The sequence below is a fragment of the Sebastes umbrosus genome, chromosome 14 (assembly GCF_015220745.1).
Source record: "Sebastes umbrosus isolate fSebUmb1 chromosome 14, fSebUmb1.pri, whole genome shotgun sequence".
NCBI lineage: Eukaryota > Metazoa > Chordata > Actinopteri > Perciformes > Sebastidae > Sebastes > Sebastes umbrosus.
The window spans coordinates 4,146,608-4,167,111 of NC_051282.1; the positions used below are offsets into that span (position 1 = coordinate 4,146,608).

At 39.1% G+C, this 20,504-nt stretch overlaps 1 protein-coding gene across 19 annotated transcripts in view; it reads left to right on the forward strand.

The window, feature by feature from the left end:
- The window catches only part of rbfox1 (RNA binding fox-1 homolog 1), a 203,626-nt gene that overhangs the window by 181,714 nt on the left and 1,408 nt on the right, over window positions 1-20,504 (forward strand). For 7 of the 19 annotated variants that reach the window (XM_037791461.1, XM_037791450.1, XM_037791446.1 and 4 more), the window contains 2 exons: window positions 2,759-2,834; window positions 10,604-14,991. In XM_037791461.1, coding sequence (XP_037647389.1) covers window positions 2,759-2,834; window positions 10,604-10,726 — 199 coding nt within the window. In that variant the 3' untranslated portion in view covers window positions 10,727-14,991. Of the gene's footprint in view, window positions 1-2,758; window positions 2,835-5,138; window positions 6,040-8,477; window positions 8,809-10,322; window positions 10,430-10,603; window positions 14,992-20,504 lie in introns of those variants that run through there. The other 12 variants (XR_005209788.1, XR_005209787.1, XM_037791452.1 and 9 more) reach the window with 6 other exon arrangements.

The following is a 20,504-nucleotide window of genomic DNA, read 5'->3' on the forward strand; positions in this document are numbered from 1 at the left end:
AATGAAATGGCCATTATGAAAGGCAAACTATGTAGAAAGAAAGGGCTGACAGCAGCAGCTGACACGCAGCTGAAACACAGCTGATGTGAACACCTGACCCGTCAATCACGCAGCCGCCACGCCACGCCACGCCACGCCACGCCACGCCACGCAGCCGCTACGCCACGCGCTCCTGACGTTCCCCGTATGGACGAAGCGTAAGTCTCACAGAGCTGCTAATGCTTCTTACGCAACCCACAGACACGAGTGATCTTCCCATTTTTCTCTCAGACAGAAAGCGCTTGCTGCTTATTTAAAATGGAAATCCCCTTCAAAATAAGAACAAAATAGGTCATTATTCTGCAAAATGACCAGGAAAACTACACTTTTAGGTCATCTAGTCCGCAGTACTGTAGCTGGTTAATAGACCATATTATGGTTGCATAACTGTGCACATTTTTGGAAAGATTTCTTTTTTCGCTCTATCCAAAAAACCTTGTGCATTTGACCAGGCTCCCAACCGTTTTGTAGAGCTGTTGAAAATGTTGTTTCCATGTTTATCTTTTCACCTCAGGGTCATTTTAAAAAATGCATTTGACTCAAATTGCATTTGAATTTGTGTTGTACTTGCAGCTTACCACACACTCTCTCACATACACACTGTCACACACACACACTGATGATGGGTTAGGGCTCTGCGCTGTGAGATAAGATAGGTCAAATGCAGTGCTGGGCTGAGTGTGGGTGTTGGGGGGGCTGCATAGTGAATAGCAATGTCCAAAACTAATCGGGATTAACTTCTAATCGCTTCAACCACTGGGCCGCTATGCAAATCAGCTCAATTATGGGCACAGGCCCTGGCCCCTGATTGGCCCTTATCATGACTGGGCTAGGACACAGAGGGGAGGAAGGGGAGAAGGGGGTGGACTGGTTGGCCACAGCACGGCTGCTCACTTGGAATAAACACTGCTGCTGTCTATTTCTTTCTAAAAATAGAAAACTCACTGATTCTCTATTCTTTGATTGTTTATATATTTAATCTATTTTCATGAGGCTTTGTGGCTTTGATTTCTTTCTCTGTATCATGTGAACTCCGTCTCTTTCTTGGCTAATTTCCTCTGACTGTTTCCCAGACTTAATCACAGCCATTGGGATTATTACATTTAATGTGTATGTATAAAGGAGGTACACAAAATCACAAGTAAAATGTTGCTCCAGTCAAAACACTTGTCCACACTATGTCCACAACCACTGGCCAGACTGCCATAGAGTTTCCTTTGGATAATGGACTTGGACTTGCATTTATATAGCGTCTTTCTAGTCTTCCATCCACTCAAAGCGCTTTACACTACATGTACATGTCATGTACATATCTAATCTAAATACTCCTTCACACACCGATGGCTCAGCCTTCAGGAGCAGTTTGGGGTTCAGTATCTTGCTCAAGGACACTTCGACATGTGGACTGGAGGAGCTGGGGATCGAACCACCGACCTTCCGATTGGTGGTCGATCAGCTACTCTGAGCCACAGCGGCTCCATAATGTTTCTGAGAGGATTATTTTAATGATGGTTGAAATAAACCATTACAAATTCTCAGTATCATTTATAAAATATTTTTCTTTCTACTTTGGAAAATATCCATGATTCAAATCCGGATTAAAATGCATCAACAGCGACGCCTGTAGGGCAGAGGGGACAGGGTAGCCTGTGTGTGTGAAGGCACCGTGGGGGGTAGAGGAGGTCAAGCACCCTCCGTCCTCCCTCTCCTATCAATTCAATGCATTTCATTTTTTTCATGCTTATCTGTGATTGGCCAAAACACGTCTAACAGCTAACGTTAACTGGCTCTCCTCCTGCCGATTTCAACACATATTTGTTGTTCACAACGTAGCATTATCAGGGATTAGCATCTAGAACGCATTAACGCAATCTCCCGATTGCATATTTTAACTTAATATCGGATATCAGGATACCACTAGTTGGCAGGGACAGATATAGAACTTAATTTCTAAATTTTTGAATTTAGGAAAAAATAGAGACGGCCCTCCCGAGTAATAAAAACAAGAGATTCAGTCGTTTCAGCAAATGCCCCAGCAAAATAGAAATCTATACCCAAATTACAATTTTTCCCGAACCCTACCCAAGGATTTTTTGTGCTTAAACCTAACCAGACCATCGTTTTTTTTTTTTTTTGTTTGTTTTTTAAAGTGATTGGATTTTGGATGCTTATATGTGCTGTTCCGGAGGGCAATGACAAAATATGTTGGCATTTAATATGGAGGACTTGTTGAAGAAGTCTGAATTTTCACTTTGTAATTCACAATTATTAGGGATGAGTTACTATCTCATCATTTGAGGTAGTCAGAATTCTCACTTATTGATACAATTAATATTAATTTCTGCTAGTGAGGCTTCATCATGAGCCTCATATGTTATATGTTGAACAATGATGTAATGAACAATGATGTAAAATAGCCTATAAAGCTTCATATAGCTGCACACTTGGTTGATAATTCTCAGTGACTTTGGAAACTATCATTATGCATTTCATATTCATAAATCCTAGTGACTTTTTGTTGACATGATAGTTAAATATTAACATTACTCTGTGCAAATAAAGTGTAACTCACCTTTATATTTATATTTAATCCCACTGTATATCACAAATAATTGGTAAGCAAATCAAGGAAGAACTAATGAGTTAGTTATTTGGAGTCTCAGCTCAACTGCCAGGATTTGATTTAACCATCCCTCTGTTATCTCATGTATTTCTACAGTTACGGACGAGTATATGCTGCCGACCCCTACAACCACACACTCACTCCAGCAGCCACATACAGCGTTGGTGCCATGGTAAGACTATTATGCCTGCCACACATTTCTGTTTTACATGGTCCTCTTCTCATCATGCATCATCCCACATCTAACTTTTTTTTACTTTTCCATCTCCAAAAATGTGTTTCCAAAATCATAAAATGCACATTAAAATTGAGCTTGCGTGTCGTGCATGTCACCTATACTTGTATTGACATTGTTTAGAGCTGCATTTGGTGTACAGGCTTGAGTGGAGTGAGACTAACTGACCAAACATTGCATTTGGTGTTGTTGAGTAGGGCAATGTCAACATAAGCCTAATAATTTACTATTGGTGGCCATATATGTATAATAAAACATCAAAAAGCTTACAAAGATATATGATCAAAGTACGTAAAGGTAGCCCTATCATATGCCAAGGTAACCAGCATATTTTTAGAACTAAATTAATGTTTTACCTTAATACAGTACTATTAGATGCTTCACCTTGGTACTGTAGGCATTGTAGGCCTTAAACGTACAGTGTGTAGGATTTGATGGCATTTAGGGGTGCGGTTGCAGATTGCAACCGACTGAGTACCCCTCTGCTCACTCCTCCCTTTCCAAGACTGTGGTAACGTGAGCCGCCAAGTGCAAAACTGTGGTAACGTTGTTCGCCTTGCTCAGAGGCCATCCATACCATAATAACACTACTTTAGCAGCAACGGAAGTCAGACGGCGGCTGGCGGTCACTATTGTTTTGGTCACTACTCAAAGAAGATAGGTGAGATTTGGATTGGCAGTAATTGTGTTCCATTTTACCCTCATTCGTGGTAAAGAATCCGAGATAGTAAGTCCTTCACTAGGCTCTCCGCCAGAGTTTGTGGACTGATGAAGTCATCAGAACTATATTATCTGGAAAGAGCGGAGATCCAATCCTGAGGTTAATCATTTCGGACACTCTCTGTCCATGAAAATCTCAAACAGAATCGGTACAACCCTGACAGAGCCCAATGGCCATGGGGAACGTGCTTGATTTTCTTTTGAGAATATGGGCACAGCGTTATACAAGGCACTTAGCATTGACCCTGGCAACCCATACTCCTACATCTCAGCTTCAGCCTTCTTGAAGGATACAAAGCACAGGTGGACTGGACAAGGTGAATTTCCCTCCGGTATCCTTACAAGTAAAGAGCTGGTCCACTGTTCCATGACCAGGATGGGATTAACATCACTTTTTCTGATCCAAATATGGGACAGTGTTTTCCAGTAATCTTTGTGATATCCTCATAATTGGAGCACAATCTCTAAGCACATTGTACTACTTTCAACTGAGCTCTTTGACTTTCCAAAAAGGAAATGACCCCTTGGCCCATTGGCCTGTGCCCGGAAGGCATGTTTTATTAATCCATCCTTTAGGGTCCAATTGCAGTATTGAACCTGCTTATCAAAACCAGAATCCCTCTAACATTTGCAAGTTATAGATAACTAAAAGATGTGCAATCACTTGGTGTTGAGCTGAGAAGGCAAAAATGGTATTGAGTAGCAGCCAAACTGATATTCACAACCTGCAGCAGGTGCACAGCACAAGATATGAAATGTTTATTAAAGATACATTTACTCTTTATAGAGACAAATGTAAACTTAAGAAGAGAAATGTTAACTAAACAACTGTGCTGCATCCAAAGAAACCTGAACCTCTTACCTAAAGTTACCAGCTGCAGAGGGATTTGGTTTATGAATAACACCTTTCAGGGTTTCTGGGAAATTCATCCTTTCAAAAATTAAAACAGCCATCTCTTGATTTCACAGGTGATTCTTGCCACTACCTGTGTGGTTTGCATTAATTAAAATGTAGGTTTACATATGTATGGCAGTAAAACATCGTTGCACTTTCTCTCGTAGATTTGAGAGACACTGCATTACCACTTTTTTGTTAATGTGGACCAAAGACACATTGCATGTTGACACTTTTATGCTAATACTTCCAATTGTTACTTCCCCCCTTTGCTGGTTTAAGAGACCAGATCTTTATTTATCTTTGTTGCATTAACAGTTGACACATAGTGTACACTAACACAATGATAGCTTGTTCTCTGTTTTGGTTCATAGTCATGACTCATGCTTGGAGTCAAGTTAGGATTCTTACATGACATACTGTATGTACATTGAAAGACTTTTTGGTTGCTGTAATTATTCCTGCATTCTTGCTGTGAGGTAATCCCTTCCCAGAGCAACACTGATGTAAGTTAGTGTAATGTAATGTAAATGCATTCAGCCTAAACTGATATGACACTTTAACAGTCTAGATAGCCAAGTCAAGTAGTTATCTCATTCATGTCATCGTCGTCTTTATTTTTCTAGATCTGGGCACAAAAAGGATCGATTGCAAGTGTCGTTTGACTGGATAAGTTTTGATCCTACTTGGTACTGGATTATTTTGGTCCGATACCCAGCCCTTTTGGTCTTTTTTAGCAATATTTGGTATATTCTGTTGGTTTAAAACGGCACCTGGACATCACGAGATGACGAGAAGCCTCTCTAAGTCATTCACACCGACAATCAAGACCACAACAAGACACATTTTAAAAGCAATTTTAAAATGCTTCACTACCTTTAAGACTGACTGTAGTACCGTGTACCTGTATTATGTAGCAGGGCTCAACAAACAGGTTTGCCAGGTTTCCAGGTTGCCATTGGCAACCATTTTGAGAAATTGGTAACCAATTCTTGGCCTTTGGTTGCATCCAATGTCAACCACTTTTTAAAAGTAGGGACAGCAAACAACAAAATGTACAGCCCAGAATAAATGCATTTTGAATATGTGTTGCAATATGTTGTTCCTTGGCCTAGTGCTCTGATCTTTGACCCTCTTTTTAAGAGAACATTGACTGTGGATAGAAGTATTACGAGAGACAAAGTTGTCAGCACATTTTCAGCTCTGAGTAGTGTCTGCAGGTGCTCCTTTCAGGTTGCATACAGCCCAGACAAAACCTTTACCAATAAGATAGGGCAGCCTTTATGTCGCCATCACTATGATCATTAGAACTATCACTAATTGTGATTGTGAAAACACTTTCCAAAGGTAGCTCACTAAGCATGACATCAATCAGCATTATAGATGAAAGAATTAGAAGCAATTCATATTTTGCTGCCATTTGGATGTCTTTGACAAAGGTGGAGCGGACTTGAGCACTTGACGATTGAGGACTTGACAATGTATACAAGTATATCCAATCAATAGGCCTTCGCTGATGTCATTTAAAAAAAAAAAAAAAAAAAAAAGTAAAAAAGAAGTAGTCTTTGGGTTCATATACACAAGGAGCAATTGCAATGTTAGCTATATATATAATTCCACCAACTGCACTCCACAATCTCCACCCACGCTTCATCGCCTCCATACTGTTCCCCCCTCCCCCCTCCCTCCACACCATTCTCCTCTTCAGTTGCCGTGCATAAGCTTTTTCTGCAACGCTGACATCTCCTCACTTAAACTTAATTGAATTTGTCTGTGCTGCTAACGGCAGTCCAAATGACACATTAATCCCGCCTGTAAAAGGTGATGAATGTCTCCATGCTTTGGCAGCCCAGTCCATGTTAGTTATTATATTTTTAATTTGGTGGATACCACCTCACCCCGTACTCCCTGGTAATGAAATAATTAGTCATTTTGATAATTAAATCCCTTGTGACGCTGCAGGCAGGAGGCAAGGGAGGAAAGAAGTGAACAAGGAAGCTGGGGGGGGGGGGCGGACTGGAGGGAAAGATTGTCGAAAAATGAGTGGTCAGTGCAAACAGCACCCTCAAAAACTGAACAGCTCAGCGTGTTGGCAAACAAAAGAAAATGGCTTCAAACAACGTTTAGTGTCAGTCAAGTGTTAATACAATACAGCAGTAAGTCTTGTTAAAGGCTTCTTATCGCTGCCATTTGCTGCTGCTACAAGCTAAAAGTTTTATTTCAACTTAGATTTGGCCAGTATTACTATGGTTATGATATTATATATGGCTACATTGCTATAACATATCAATGCGTAACATACCACAAATTTGGTGAGCCTTTCTATGGAAGCCCATTACTAATGTTTAAAGGTCCCATATTGTAAAACGTGTGATTTTCATTTATTTTATATTATAAAGCAGGTGATTATATAAATACTGTGAAAGTATCAAAACGCTCAATATACGGAGAAATGCACACAGCCCGTATTCAGAAATTGTGCATTTGAAACAAGCCGTTAGGATTTTTTGTCCATTTGTGATGTCACAAATATACAATATATAGATCATTACACAGTTTTAAATATAAACATTCTAAATGTATTCCACTTTATTTCATGTTGCAGTGTATGTAAATGACATCAGCTGACAGGAGGTAAACATGGACCCAAACTGTTGCCCAGCAACGCAATTCCGTTGCAATTCTGTAGAAATGCAAAAAAAACGGAGCGTTTCAGACACAGGGTAAATATGGGTATATTCAAGCAGACAGTATGAGGAAATAAAGTTTTTTTTTAACATTACATCATGTAAACATGTTCTAGTAGAAACCCAAAATACAAGAATTAACCTGAAAACGAGCACGATATTGGACCTTTAAATTATGTTTAAGCTGTCATTAGGCCCAGCTGTAGTAAGCTTTCCCAATTCCTTCATTTGATTGCTCCCCGCTCCTTGTTTGACCTGAAAATAGTTCCAGTTCAACATAATAAATGAAGGATGTTCCAATTCTCTGATCTCTGAGGAGACATGAACAAGGATACATGGGATCCCTCTTTGTGGAAGTCTTTTAGCAGACCAACACGCCCCTTTATTAGATATCTGTTAGTGAGTGGACATTGCAGCCGATCAGGATGCTGCACAACATCACTTCAGTTTTCTACCAACGTGAACAGACAAACAAAAGAATCAACTAGATTTTATTTACTTTCTGCTTTAAGCTGAAGTAGGCGAGATTGGAGCAAATATGATTAAAAAAACGTTATTTTTATAAAACGATCGCTATATCCTGTACATATCCAGTACATGAAACAGGTAACCTGAAAAAAAAATCATGTGCCCCTGTGTCCTCTGGTGTCCTCCGGTGTCCTCCAGTGTCCTCCGGTGCTTGGCAGATGCCGTATATGCCGCAATATTTCACATACCGGAGGAAAACAAGCAGTAAGAGCTGATCTGAGGTCCGCTGTCCAGCTAGAGCCGGCTGTCAATCACATCGCGAACTCCGATCAAACAGTCAAACTAGGCAGCGCTGATCAAATATGAATCAATATTATGTTTCATTAATGCCTATTTCTCTCCTCAAATGTTTTCAGAATCATCTTGTAGTGCACGGTTTAGCTGTAAAATGAGAAAGTTTGTGACGCCGCCGCCATTGTGAAATCTAGTGAAGGAACGCCAACTTCCGGTCACATGACCGGAGCACAGCCAATAGGAACGCTCTCTCATTGAAATGACCTGTGATTGGTCAAAGTCTCCAGTCACAGGCTAGATTTTTTACAGCCTGAAAACAGAGCCATGAGGAGGAGCAGAAGTCTAGTTATCTCTCAGAACACTTGAATTACAATATACTGAAAGGTTATTATGGAATTTTTGCCCAATGAAGCCAAAAATATACTGCCTACTGCCACTTTAACCATGTAGTTAAAAAATTAGACGGCAAAATGTGTTTCCTTGTTTCTTCTCTCATCTTTTCCTTCATGTCTTCAGGGGGAGGGAAGATGCAGAGACAAGACGAAGGGAAACCTGAACGCCATTAAGGGAATTGGGATGTACCCTATGTTTTACAAATAGACACTATTTAGCCTACCCTTCTGGTATGAGAATCTTTTCCACACCATTCTTTGACCTTATGCACTTTTTTACCTGCCCTTGAATCCAACCCAAAGAGCAGATATCAACCAGACTGTACTGTATATCTACATTGCAACTACTAGCCCAACTGGCTAGATGAGAAGTTTCTGAATGCCACGGCCCACTCAGTAGTCTATAGCCACCATCACTTTTAATCTAGTTATACTAAAATAAACTAATTAGCAACCCCTGTGGTATCAGACACTTTTTCCCATGAATCATGTCCCCTGACCTGTGTTAACAAAGAAAAAAGCATGGTTTCAATAAGAATTTGTGCGTGAGTGTAAAGGCCTTTGCACACCAAGTCTGTATTTTCCATTTGAAAGTGCCGCACAGTTGAAAATAAATTCAACCTCACATTGATTTCGTCCGTCATTATTGTTTTCAGAGTGGTTTGACCACTCAGAGCCATCCAAAATGGCATCTGATAAGCAGATTGTTCATTTGTCTCCCAGCACAAAGCAGTTTACGAAAAAACAGAGCAAAGAATACAGAGATGCGGAATTTAAAGATAGATCGTGGCGGGTGATTGCAGAACAGCTTGGAATCGGGGACGGTCTCAGAACAAGATATACAAAAGATTAGACAGTTGTGAGTTGTGTTCTAGGCTGCTAAACAATAGCTTCTTGCTATAATGTCATTCATTCATTAGCCATTTGGGACAAGCGCTAGCCATCGCACCCACGTAATTAATTCAGTTTTGTCTCGTATTGTGAATCTTTGCAACAGACAGAATAATAAAAACGCATCAGACTCGGTGTGTAAGGTTTCCGTACTTCATGATTTTTATCCAAAAAAACGCATGCGAAAAATATGCGTGCATGCATACGTGAAATACGTACTTGGTGTGCAAAGGCCTTAAAGTGCAGGAAAGCCTACAGTGTCATCAAGTGGGCACTAACTGATGGTTCGTTGAGTTGGGTTCTCGACACAGAGATGCCTCGACAGTGTGTTCAAGCGGGAAAGAGGCAGAAAAAAAGCAGCAGAGAAAACAAATAAAAGTCTTTAAATTTAGTCATTAATTGATTGATAAAATGTGACATAAATTGATATTTCTGTTTTTATTTGCTTTGTTATTTTTTTTTTTTATTAATTCTTTGATTTAATTGTCCCTTGTATTTATTGATGTATTTACTTTTATTCAATTTTAAATGTATTTATTTATTTTTGCATTAATTGTTTTTATTTATTTTTCGCACGGGATTAAGATCGCAAATGACCTCCGCAATTATTACAAATGACTAAAGGTCCCCAGGTAATACTAGTCCCGTGTGAATAGGGCTTAAGTCTAATCACAGAAGCAAACACATATCACTGAGAATGTTTGGCCAGTTAGAATGTCACTCCTACTCTGAAAAAGCTTGATGAATAGCTGGGTAAAACGATTCATAAATGCAGTTTCATCTGCACACACGCAGAGGAAACTGTTATCAGCATTCTCTTTCAACTGTGAATTTCACAGAAACAAAGCGCATTTCATAATATCTCTAAAAATGACTGTTGCTTAAAGCTGCAAACTGCCTCAGAATCTCCATCGGCTCCATCCGGTGAAAACCAGCATGATCAATCCACAAGATTTAGCCCATCCTGGCTCACATTCTGCTTAAAAAAAAAAAATCACCTTTTGACTTGATTTCTTTGATTCATCTTTTATACTCCACTTGTTCATGGTTGTATTGACTGGATTTCTTTCACGTATAGCAGTTGGCATGTACCCCTGGCATGAAGCGTCTCGCTGTGCTTGCTGCATGACGGTTGCTCCGGTCATTGGTCTTTTCATCACCCCATGGGTTTGCACTGGAATGACGGTAAAGTAATGTTAAAAATCTAGTTGTAGTTTGTGCAGGACAAAGGGGGGCTAATGAGGGTTTATGTGTGTGTGTGTGTGTGTGTGTGTGTGTGTGTTTCTATGAATTTGTGCATTCTCTCGTGGGTGTGTGTGTGTTGGTTCGCGTGTGTTTGTGCGTGTATGTGTGTTTCAGAACGCGTTCACCCCATTGACAGATGCGAAAACTCGGAGCCACGCCGACGACGTGGGGCTAGTGCTGTCCTCTCTCCAGGCTAGTATATACCGGGGAGGCTACAGCCGCTTCGCACCCTATTAGCGACACCTCCAAAACCTATTCTCAACCTTCCAACAGGACAGAAAGAAAGTGTGTGTGTGCGTGAGTGTGTGAGCAAATGAAAACAACAAGAGAGAACGAGTTATCAGAGGAGAGACGTTACTGAGGCCTGGGTATTGCAATACATGCAGTTTGTGCATCATTTCAGCATCTCCTAAGAGAGAAGTATACAAAAAAAAAAAAAAATGAATAAAATGACAGCTGATATTTTTCATCTTATACCTCAGATATTTTGTGCTGTGTATTTTGATATTGTGGGGTTTTTAATTTCTAAAGATTTAAACCTAGATTATCAGCTGTAGAGGTTTTTTTCCATGGTACTGATAGAGAGCTGCTGGAGTAACGATTAGGACACAAATTAGATATTTATCAGATTCAAATTGTTAGGGTTTGTATAGAACTCCAACCCTGTAAGATATAGGTCGTAGTCACACTTTGGGGTTTTTATGTTTTGTAAGAGTGTTAAAGTGACTATGCTAGTCAAGTGTTGTTTTTTTCTTGTCTCAGCTTCCTTTGGCACTTCCTCTAACAGTTTAGCAATGCTAGCTTTTTTTTCATCCTTCTCTGAATCTTTGAGGGCAGGTTTGGGTATGTAAGAGAAGCTGAGAACAGCCATTGTTGCTATTTTCAGTCCATCACCTTTTTATCTCTACTTTTTTCTTGTTACCTTGAACAAGCTGTTTGTTTGCGACTGCAACTTTTACAATCATATGCTCATAGTTATTTTGCCAATCCGCGATAATAATCCTTTCCCGAGACAAAATCCTATGCAGTAGTCTGCATAGTCACGAAAACTGCATGTATTGTAGCCCGATTCCATTGAGTGCAACATGAGGTGTTTGTTTTGTAACATACAGAATTGCATTGCATTCAAAAAGAAAGTTTGACTTTGTATCTAAATAATTACAAAATCCCATCTGTTATTTCAAACATAAGCATTATCCACCAAACATCCAATGTCCACAGACATCTTTTTTTGGGCCATATCAGATTTGCCTGTCGTGCATGTTGTTTAAGCCTGAAAGTAGATGTTGAGAAAATTTGGCTATGATTAGTCTGTCTGATTCGGTCTGATTTGAGGAGCAACAGATGGCAGCATGTAAGTGTAGCATCTCATCTTATGACTTGTGTAAAAAAAATTGCGGTGATAGACCGATATATTTCTTTAAAGTGGCAGCTTTTCAACTCCCCAACTCAACACATTTTACAGTAGGCTTTGTTGCATGTCGTTTACAACACGTCATTACAGTGAAACGGTCGCGGTTATGTTTAAGCAACACAACTACTTAGTTAGGTTTAGGAAAAACATCATGGTTGGGCTTAAAATTAAGTACGTAAACTAAGTAAAATACGTATGTAAACAACGTGGCATAAGTACGGAAAACACGTCACACTAACATCACCAACGTAACTTCAACATAACTCGACAACACTTTGGGACACGAACACCGGTGTCCTGGTCGAAAGTCCTGTGTTTGTTGGACCCATCCACCTCCACTCCCGCCCACCATCAACAGTCTTTTTCACTATTTATTCTGCGTAACTAGCTCTGAGCGTAGCATATTCACGCAGATGCGTTTACATCACAGTCAATACAGACTACACGACTTGCACATGATATTGTGGCTGCTAAATCAATTACTTTAAGCTACTGAGGGGATTAACCCCGGACTGACGCGCTTTCGCTGTTGATGTTACCTTTTGCTGCGTGTCGCGCTGAACAAAACCGATCTTCAGGCCCGCTCCTTGGTTTCGGAATAGCAGTCCATTTATTGACAGTGCAATAAAGAAGAAAATCCGGTTTCCACAAAAACAAGCAAAACAACACAACACGGCAAACAATTGTCATCATCACTGCGGTCAAAAAAAACCTTTGCCCTTCCGGGGCTAAAATCCAGACGCCAACTAAACACTTCCTGGCTGGGTCAGGCAATTAACACAGCGACACCCAGTGTTCATATGAGTGAATTACGCCACAACCTCAGTATGTGTCAGCATCATTTTTGGCTCCTACACATGACATGACAAAAGTAATAAAGGCGTTGTTATTGCACGCAAAATGACTTGCAGATTACTGTCATTTATATGCCATTTGGTGAAACCGGGCTGATACTATAGTCATTAGCCTACATTGTGCCATTTACATTTATTTTATAATGATAAGTTAAAGCAAAAAAAAATGTATTGTCTATTGCCACTTTAACATCTCACTGTCAAAATATAACGCTCAATACCAGAACATTTACCGTACAACCGTTTATGCAAAAACTCAATGAATGAATCAATGACCAGATTACCACAACAACTCACATCATCAGTTCCTATGTCTACATTGATTAGACAATTAACAATAAGTACTCAAAATTACAAGGTAATCATCTCGTAATTATAAGATACCAAGTCATAACTACAAGATGAGGTCTCCAGTTCTTTATTTTTTTTTTCCTTCGGTGAATGCAGTGCATTTCCTTTCTGTGATGTTTCTATGGTTATAATGAGAAAAATGCAACAAATTTCAAGTTTCTCTAAGAGGGCATTTCTGCTTTTTCACAAGTTCTTTTGAGATAACGGGATAATTAAAAAAAAAAAGTACAACAAGTATTAGCAGTCACAGCTGCTCTCAGCCTCCAGAGATAGTCAAAAGTGTAGTTTAGTTTACTTCATCGGGAGAGAATGGTGTGAGTCAGCATGCTATTCAGCCTGTAGATTTACTGACTGAATACTGTGGTTATTTCTTACATCACTTCAAAGCCAAAGGTTTCTGATGGACATATCTAGCGTGTTTATGTGTATAGTGAAGATTTTACATAGATATGAATTATGAGATGAGGAAAAAAAATCAAAATAATTGCCATGGCAACTAAACTGTTCAACCATTTGATTGCTTAGTCCACATGCTGTGATATGAAAACGAATTAGGTCCACATGAAAAAAAAAGATTTGATAAAAGAAATTAGATTATATGCAGCATTCTAAGGAAAAAGTCAGGATCCTGGGGATCAAACTTTAATCACAGAATTCTGACTTTGAATTTGAAGATTTTGTGGCACTAATCCTCTTCCGTACTGAGTAGTGTTTGCCATCCAGACGTAAATGTTTTTGTATAAACTTCCAATATATTCATTGGTATAATTGATGATTTTTATATTATAAGAGAGATTTAAAAAATATATATATATAGCAGTGGCCAAAGCCACTATGTCTATTTTATCTCTTTGTTAATTTTCTTTTGTCTTGTTTTTTTTTCTTCTTTCATTATTAAAATTTAAGGGGGGGGTAAAGTACAGTATAATAATCCAACAATGTATTATATTTGAACTGTGCAGTGAAGATGTTCTCTTATATGAAATACACAATGGTATAATGTTTTAGATTTAGAAGAGTAGATCAATTGTTAGGGCGAGCTATCTCATTTTCTATCAAATCATATTCTGATTTTTATTAACTCTTTACAACTAATGTAATCACAATGTAGATACTCTCATTCAATTTTTTTTTTTTTTTGGTCGACCGTACCTTTTTTGCACATGCAACTTGTCATTTTCAGATAAACCTGAGACATATCAGTGCTGTAGTTGTAATTTTCTTTTCTGTTTTTATCAGTTCTGTAATTTTCTGATTCTGTCTCTTTCCTCTCATGTCCTTCTTAATGTGGCATCCTTTCTGTTATTTTCTAGAACTCAAACTTTACTCTTTGAAAAATTAACTGTTTGAATATTATAATACTCAATAAATATGAGAAATAAATGATTTGTGAACAGGCTAATCTACAGTATGATGTAAATAGAAGTTAATGGAATAAAAATCGATAGTGTATTTGAAAAGCACTACATGGGCAACGGGAGCTCTGCTACGGCTGCATTGCAAGCCAGCCTACGGGCCGCTTCCTGTGCCACATTCTGTTTACAACTATCCCCAATTAGTGGTGTTGTTACATATCTCCCCTTTTTTTATATGTATAACAAATTAGATAGGACAAACTCTCAGAAGCATCACATTATAAAAAAAGGCAGCAGTAAGGGGCCGCGTGGCTCCGCTGGTTCAAACCTTCGTCTGTGTCGATCAGAAACTGGACAACTTGTAGTCCTCACTATGCTGAATGTCTGACTCCGCAACAACTTTATACAAGCTCTGCTTCCAGTAGGTGTTGTGGTTCAAAAACAAGGCTTCCTACCCAGTCATTGTATGTGCATGTACTATGGTTCTTCCACTAATCAATAACCATCAATAAAGTTTTGTTTTCTCAACATGTTCTCATCTGTTTCCTCTATTCAAGTCAAGTCAAGTCAATTTCTATTCGTACAGACCAAAATCACAAATCACAAATTTGTCTCGGGGGGCTTTATAATTTGTACAGGATATGACACCTTCTGTCCTTTACAGTACCTCTCATCGGATAAGGAAAAACGTAACCACAAAAAACCCTTTTAACAGGGAGAAAAATGGAAGAAACCTCAGGAAAAGCAACAGAAGAGGGATCCCCCTTCCAGGATGGACAGACATACAATAGATGTCACGCCAGATAGGTAGAGCCAGAGCAGCAAGACCTCCTCTCCACGACAGATAGATAGAGCCAGAGCAACACAACCTCCTCTCCATACCAACCGGATAGAGCCCGAGCAACACGACCTCCTCTCCATGTCAGATAGGTAGAGTCAGAGCAACATAACCTCCTCTCCACGCCAGATAGGTAGAGCTAGAGCAACACGAACCTCCTCTCCACGCCAGATAGATACAGCCCGAGCAACACGACCTCCTCTCCATGCCAGATAGGTAGAGCCAAAGCAACACAACCTCCTCTCCATGCCAGATAGATACAGCCCGAGCAACACAACCTCCTCTCCACGCCAGATAGGTAGAGCATGAGCAACACTACCTCCTCTCCATGCCAGATAGGAAGAGCCAGAGCAACACGACCTCCTCTCCCCGCCAGATAGATAGAGCCTGAGCAACACAACCTCCTCTCCACGCCAGATAGGTAGAGCCAGAGCAACATGACCTCCTCTCCACGCCAGCTAGATAGAGCCCGAGCAACACAACCTCCTCTCCATGCCAGAAAGGTAGAGCCAGAGCAACACTACCTCCTCTCCACGCCAGATAGGTAGAGACAGAGCAACACGACCTCCTCCTATTTAAAGCTTTTGAGTGAAGAGAAGCACAAACAAAGATTAGCATGCTAGCAACATTGCATTTATTCTGATAGGAGACAGGAAGTACGGGTATACACCATTACACAAATTGCACCACTAACCCATGTCCTAAATTGGACTAAAAGCATTCATGTTTTCTTCCGAGATTTTAATTACTTAGCTATCTAACACACAACATGTACATTGTGTTTAGAGTGCATGGAGAAATTAAAAGTCACCTGGAAGAAAACAGAAATGCGTTTAGTCCTATGGCCAATATGAGTACTACAACAACAAACATTTTTTTTGTTTTTATGTCACCTGCCACATTTTTCACCTGTGACCCTGGCATTTTTTTTTCATCTGGCAAAACATTTTTTGTTTGCACCTGTTACATAGATGACAAATAAACATTTCAGGAACTTCTTTTTCGCCTGTTCCTAACTCATAAAACACAGGAGAGAAAACAATTTAGTTCAGACTACGAAAATGCCTCCAAGGGCTTCCCTATATATGCTTTAATGTAACTGCTAATTCAAAGACAAAAACATGTTTGTTTAATGTCAGCATTCGGTGCCTTTTGAGGAAATAGTCTGACTTTCATAAGTATGAAAGTACAGGTGGTGGATGGTTAAGAAAATTCTTCACCAGCATATTTAACCTTAACCAAATAATCTTTGTATCCTAGCTGAGCCACACCTTACATACAGAGCCGTATAGCTACCGGTGAGGACTGGACGTCAGTCATGTCCTCAGTATTTTTGCCAGGAATGTTTCTTTTTTTAAGACATTTGTTGGAGTCTAACCTGGGGTGTGCTTTTCTTCTATAGAGGATGTAGAAAATTGCATGAACTATAAATTAATTTTCTTTTTTTCTAAGTCACATGCTGAGTTTTTTTTTTTTTTTTTTAAATTGCTAAAACACAATTTCTGAAACTAAGACCTTCTTTGTCAAAACTCTACACACAAAAAAACAAACAAAAAAAAACATTCACAAAATATCTTACATCTCTTGCAAAAGCAAACACTTCATTCAAAACTATATAAACCTTTCTAAAAATAGTATTTTTGCATCCCAACTTTACACACAAGCACCAAAATATAGACTATGACCACAAATGCAAAGTGTTTATTCTCAGTACTCATAACAGTATCAGACACAACGGCTTTAACTGAAGATGACATGAACACACTTACTCTATTGTGCTGTAAACAAGTATATTGCAATTAGAGTTACCTCCATCTCTCTCTCTCTCTCTCTCTCTCTCTCTCTCTCTCTCCAAAATTGTCCTCCATTGTTGTGCCCACCAAGGATCACATCTGCATCCTATTTATAGTGTTCAAGCTTTGATTTCAAATTCATCTAATTGGTTTACGGGTGTTTTCACAGGTGCATTCTGGGTGCAGGTGATAGATAATTGAGTGTGGTGTTTTGATGGTGGTGTTTAGCAATCAACACACACAGGCTTTTAGTTTTGAATGATGTGTCTATTGTAGATAACCGTGTGTAGTTATTTGTAAAAAAAAAAAAAAGTGTGATTTTGAATTTCAAACTTAGTATTTTAGATGTGTTTCATAAATAAATGTATATCCATGTAGCTGTGCTTGTTAATACATTTAAATTGAGCAAACGCACTCCCAACCCGCAGTACACTGTCAGACAAAAACGAAGGAGGAACACAAGCCATTATTCATCATTTCACCTCGTTAGAAGCGAAGTACTTTGGGATCAAGTGAAATATGCATGTCATCCCTGCTTTCTAATTGAAGCAAAGAGAAGAATTACTCTCCGACGGAATTTGATTAGTGTCATTAGAAAAAATTTTGCCAGGGGGTTAGGCAGAAAGATAAGCAATATAAATGTTTAAATTTGATGAAGGGTTGACATTACAGATGGTAATTATGTCTCGCTAGCGTAGAAACAGGTGATCAATAATTAATGCATAGCAGGTCATGTGATGGAGATATAATTTAAACTGCTCATTAATTCTGCAATTCGGGATAAAATGTTGAGAGAGAAAGAGAATTTTATTCAGTTCCTCCTCTCTGATAAGAGACGCAGACACTGAACTTCTCTGGGATTTAACTTTATTATAGTTTCTCATATGTACACACTACATCGACTTTATTGTGTGTGTGTGTGTGTGTGTGTGTGTGTGTGTGTGTGTAAATTATATATATATGTATATATATATATATATAGCCTCTACCCTAACCCTAACCCTACATAACAAACAGTTATTTTACATAACAAACATATTTTTTAACCCAAACCACAATCTTTTCCTAAACCTAACCAAGTAGTTTTGTTGCATAAACGCTGCAGGGGCCTACGCAGTCGCACTAGTCGCTGGTTTTGCTCAGAAGTTTGCCTTGACTTTCCCTATAATTAGTAGTAAATTGTATATTATTTCCAGGAAACTTCAAAGGAATTTACTAGAAAGTTAAATCCTATAAAAATAACTGCTTCACCAAATACATTTTCATTGTAGGCTACACGCTTGTGACACAGATTTGTCATCAAGATCATTTAGAAAAATGTTATAGCTTACAATTGTTATTACCTTTGTTCCATCTTCATGCCATTATGCTATGATGTTTATGCCTTCATGCTGTAGGCATGCAGAGGCTGGTTCAGCATTCAGGGCCAGTGTTCAGATAGAGAGCCTCATGGTTGAAACTGTCTGTACAAGCAGGTTGTGGTATTCTGTGTTGTAGCTCCATCCAGTGGTTAATCAGGCTCATTACAAATGCTGACCCTTAAACTACAACATTTCGGTCAAGTGAAGTATTATGTAACACCTTGACGTTGGATTAAATCCTCTAAAATTGTTCTGTTGCACCAGATTCGACTGTTATCAGGCCATTAAATAGGCGTTATCAGTCGATATAAGCACCATAATTGTGGGTCATTAGGGGCCTACTACGCCTACTACGTTGTAAAAGTGAAAGTGAAAGCTAAAAGCAACACGTTCTAACATGTTGTAAAACTGAACAAACAACAACAAACAACAAGGCTTCTTTAGGTTTAGGCAACAACACTACAACTTCAGGTTAAGGCAAAAAAAACCCAGTTAGGTTTAGGGAATAAAACTACAACTTCTTTAGGTTAAGGCAACAACACTACAACTTCTTCAGGTTTAGGCAAAAAAAAAAAAAAACCTACAACTTCCCTTCTTGAGGTTTAGGCAACAAAACTACAACTTCTTTAGGTTTAGGCAAAAAAAAAAATTACAACTTCCCTTCTTTAGGTTTAGGCAACAACACTACAACTTCTTCAGGTTTAGGCAAAAAAAAAAAACCTACAACTTACCTTCTTGAGGTTTAGGCAACAAAACTACAACTTCTTTAGGTTTAGGCAAAAAAAACAACTGTTAAGTTTAGGGAAAAACATTGTGTTTTGTGTTAAAATAACTACGAACACAAAGATAACTACACATGGTTTGTTTCACTTGTGACGCAAACTCCGGTCTCCTGGGTGATAGTCCTGTGTTTTGTGTCCCATCCATAGACACCAACCTCCACCCGTGATGGAGTTTCACACTGTCTATAGTACAGCGCCTGACTTCCACATCTGCTCCTGTCATAATCACTACGGTCACTAGAGGCCGCTGTCGTGTTCTTTCGGTGATCTGCCATGTGAATAGATGATAAAACCTTCAAGTGGGCGTTGTAGGCCCCTATTGACCCACTTCTATGGGGCTTTTAGCGACTGACAACGCCTATTTGATAGCCTGACAACAGTCTGTTTTCACTAGTCTGTCTCTACTGGTCTGTCTTGTTTAGAGGTAAAGTGTAGATTCAGGCTATCATATTTATAACATATCATTCTTGGGCCTGAGATTGCTTTTCAAAGCAATACATGCATCCAGTGTTCCTGTGCAGAGGACTGTCTTTAGTTGGTTCTTGTGCACCATCTTGTGGATGCAGAACTACATCACATGAGAAGTGATTTGTCTCTCATGGACCTCCAATCTGGCAAGAGATTAGACATGCCTAGTGTCACACTGAAGCCTCCAAATTTTTGAAGTTCAATGTATCAGATGAATACACACAGACAGCCAGGACCGCAGAAGGGAAAATAGCTTCTCTGTATATTTTCTCTGCAGATGAAGGTCGACATTTTCTTTAAATTAATCTGGATGTGAAGTAATCAAGCGTAGACCCTACCAGGGATCACTGTAAAACCACAAAATGAAAGTTCAAACTCACTGAAGCGTTACTCCAGAGTGAGGCTAAATCATATTTTGTTGTGTAGAGTTGGCATTTTGATTTGAGTGTGCTACTACAGGAAAGATCATGGGAGTGTCCAAAATGAAGAGTTAGTCCGTAGGGAGCATGGGTGTACTACTTGTAAACACCATAGCAAATGTTATGCCCGTTAGATTTAGCTGTTTCAAGAGTTTATTCATTCAAAATAATCATCAGAAATCATCACCTGGGAAAACAAAAACAAATATCCAAAGCAAATTTCATGGAAATCTTGAAGAAATTTGGAGATACTTTGTCATCAGCAAAGTGTTAACCAAACTGTGACACTAATAGTCAATAGGAATCATCCTGTGGTGACCATGCATATCTCCAGAAAATGTTATAATACAGTAATATACTCAGGTTTCCATATATCACTC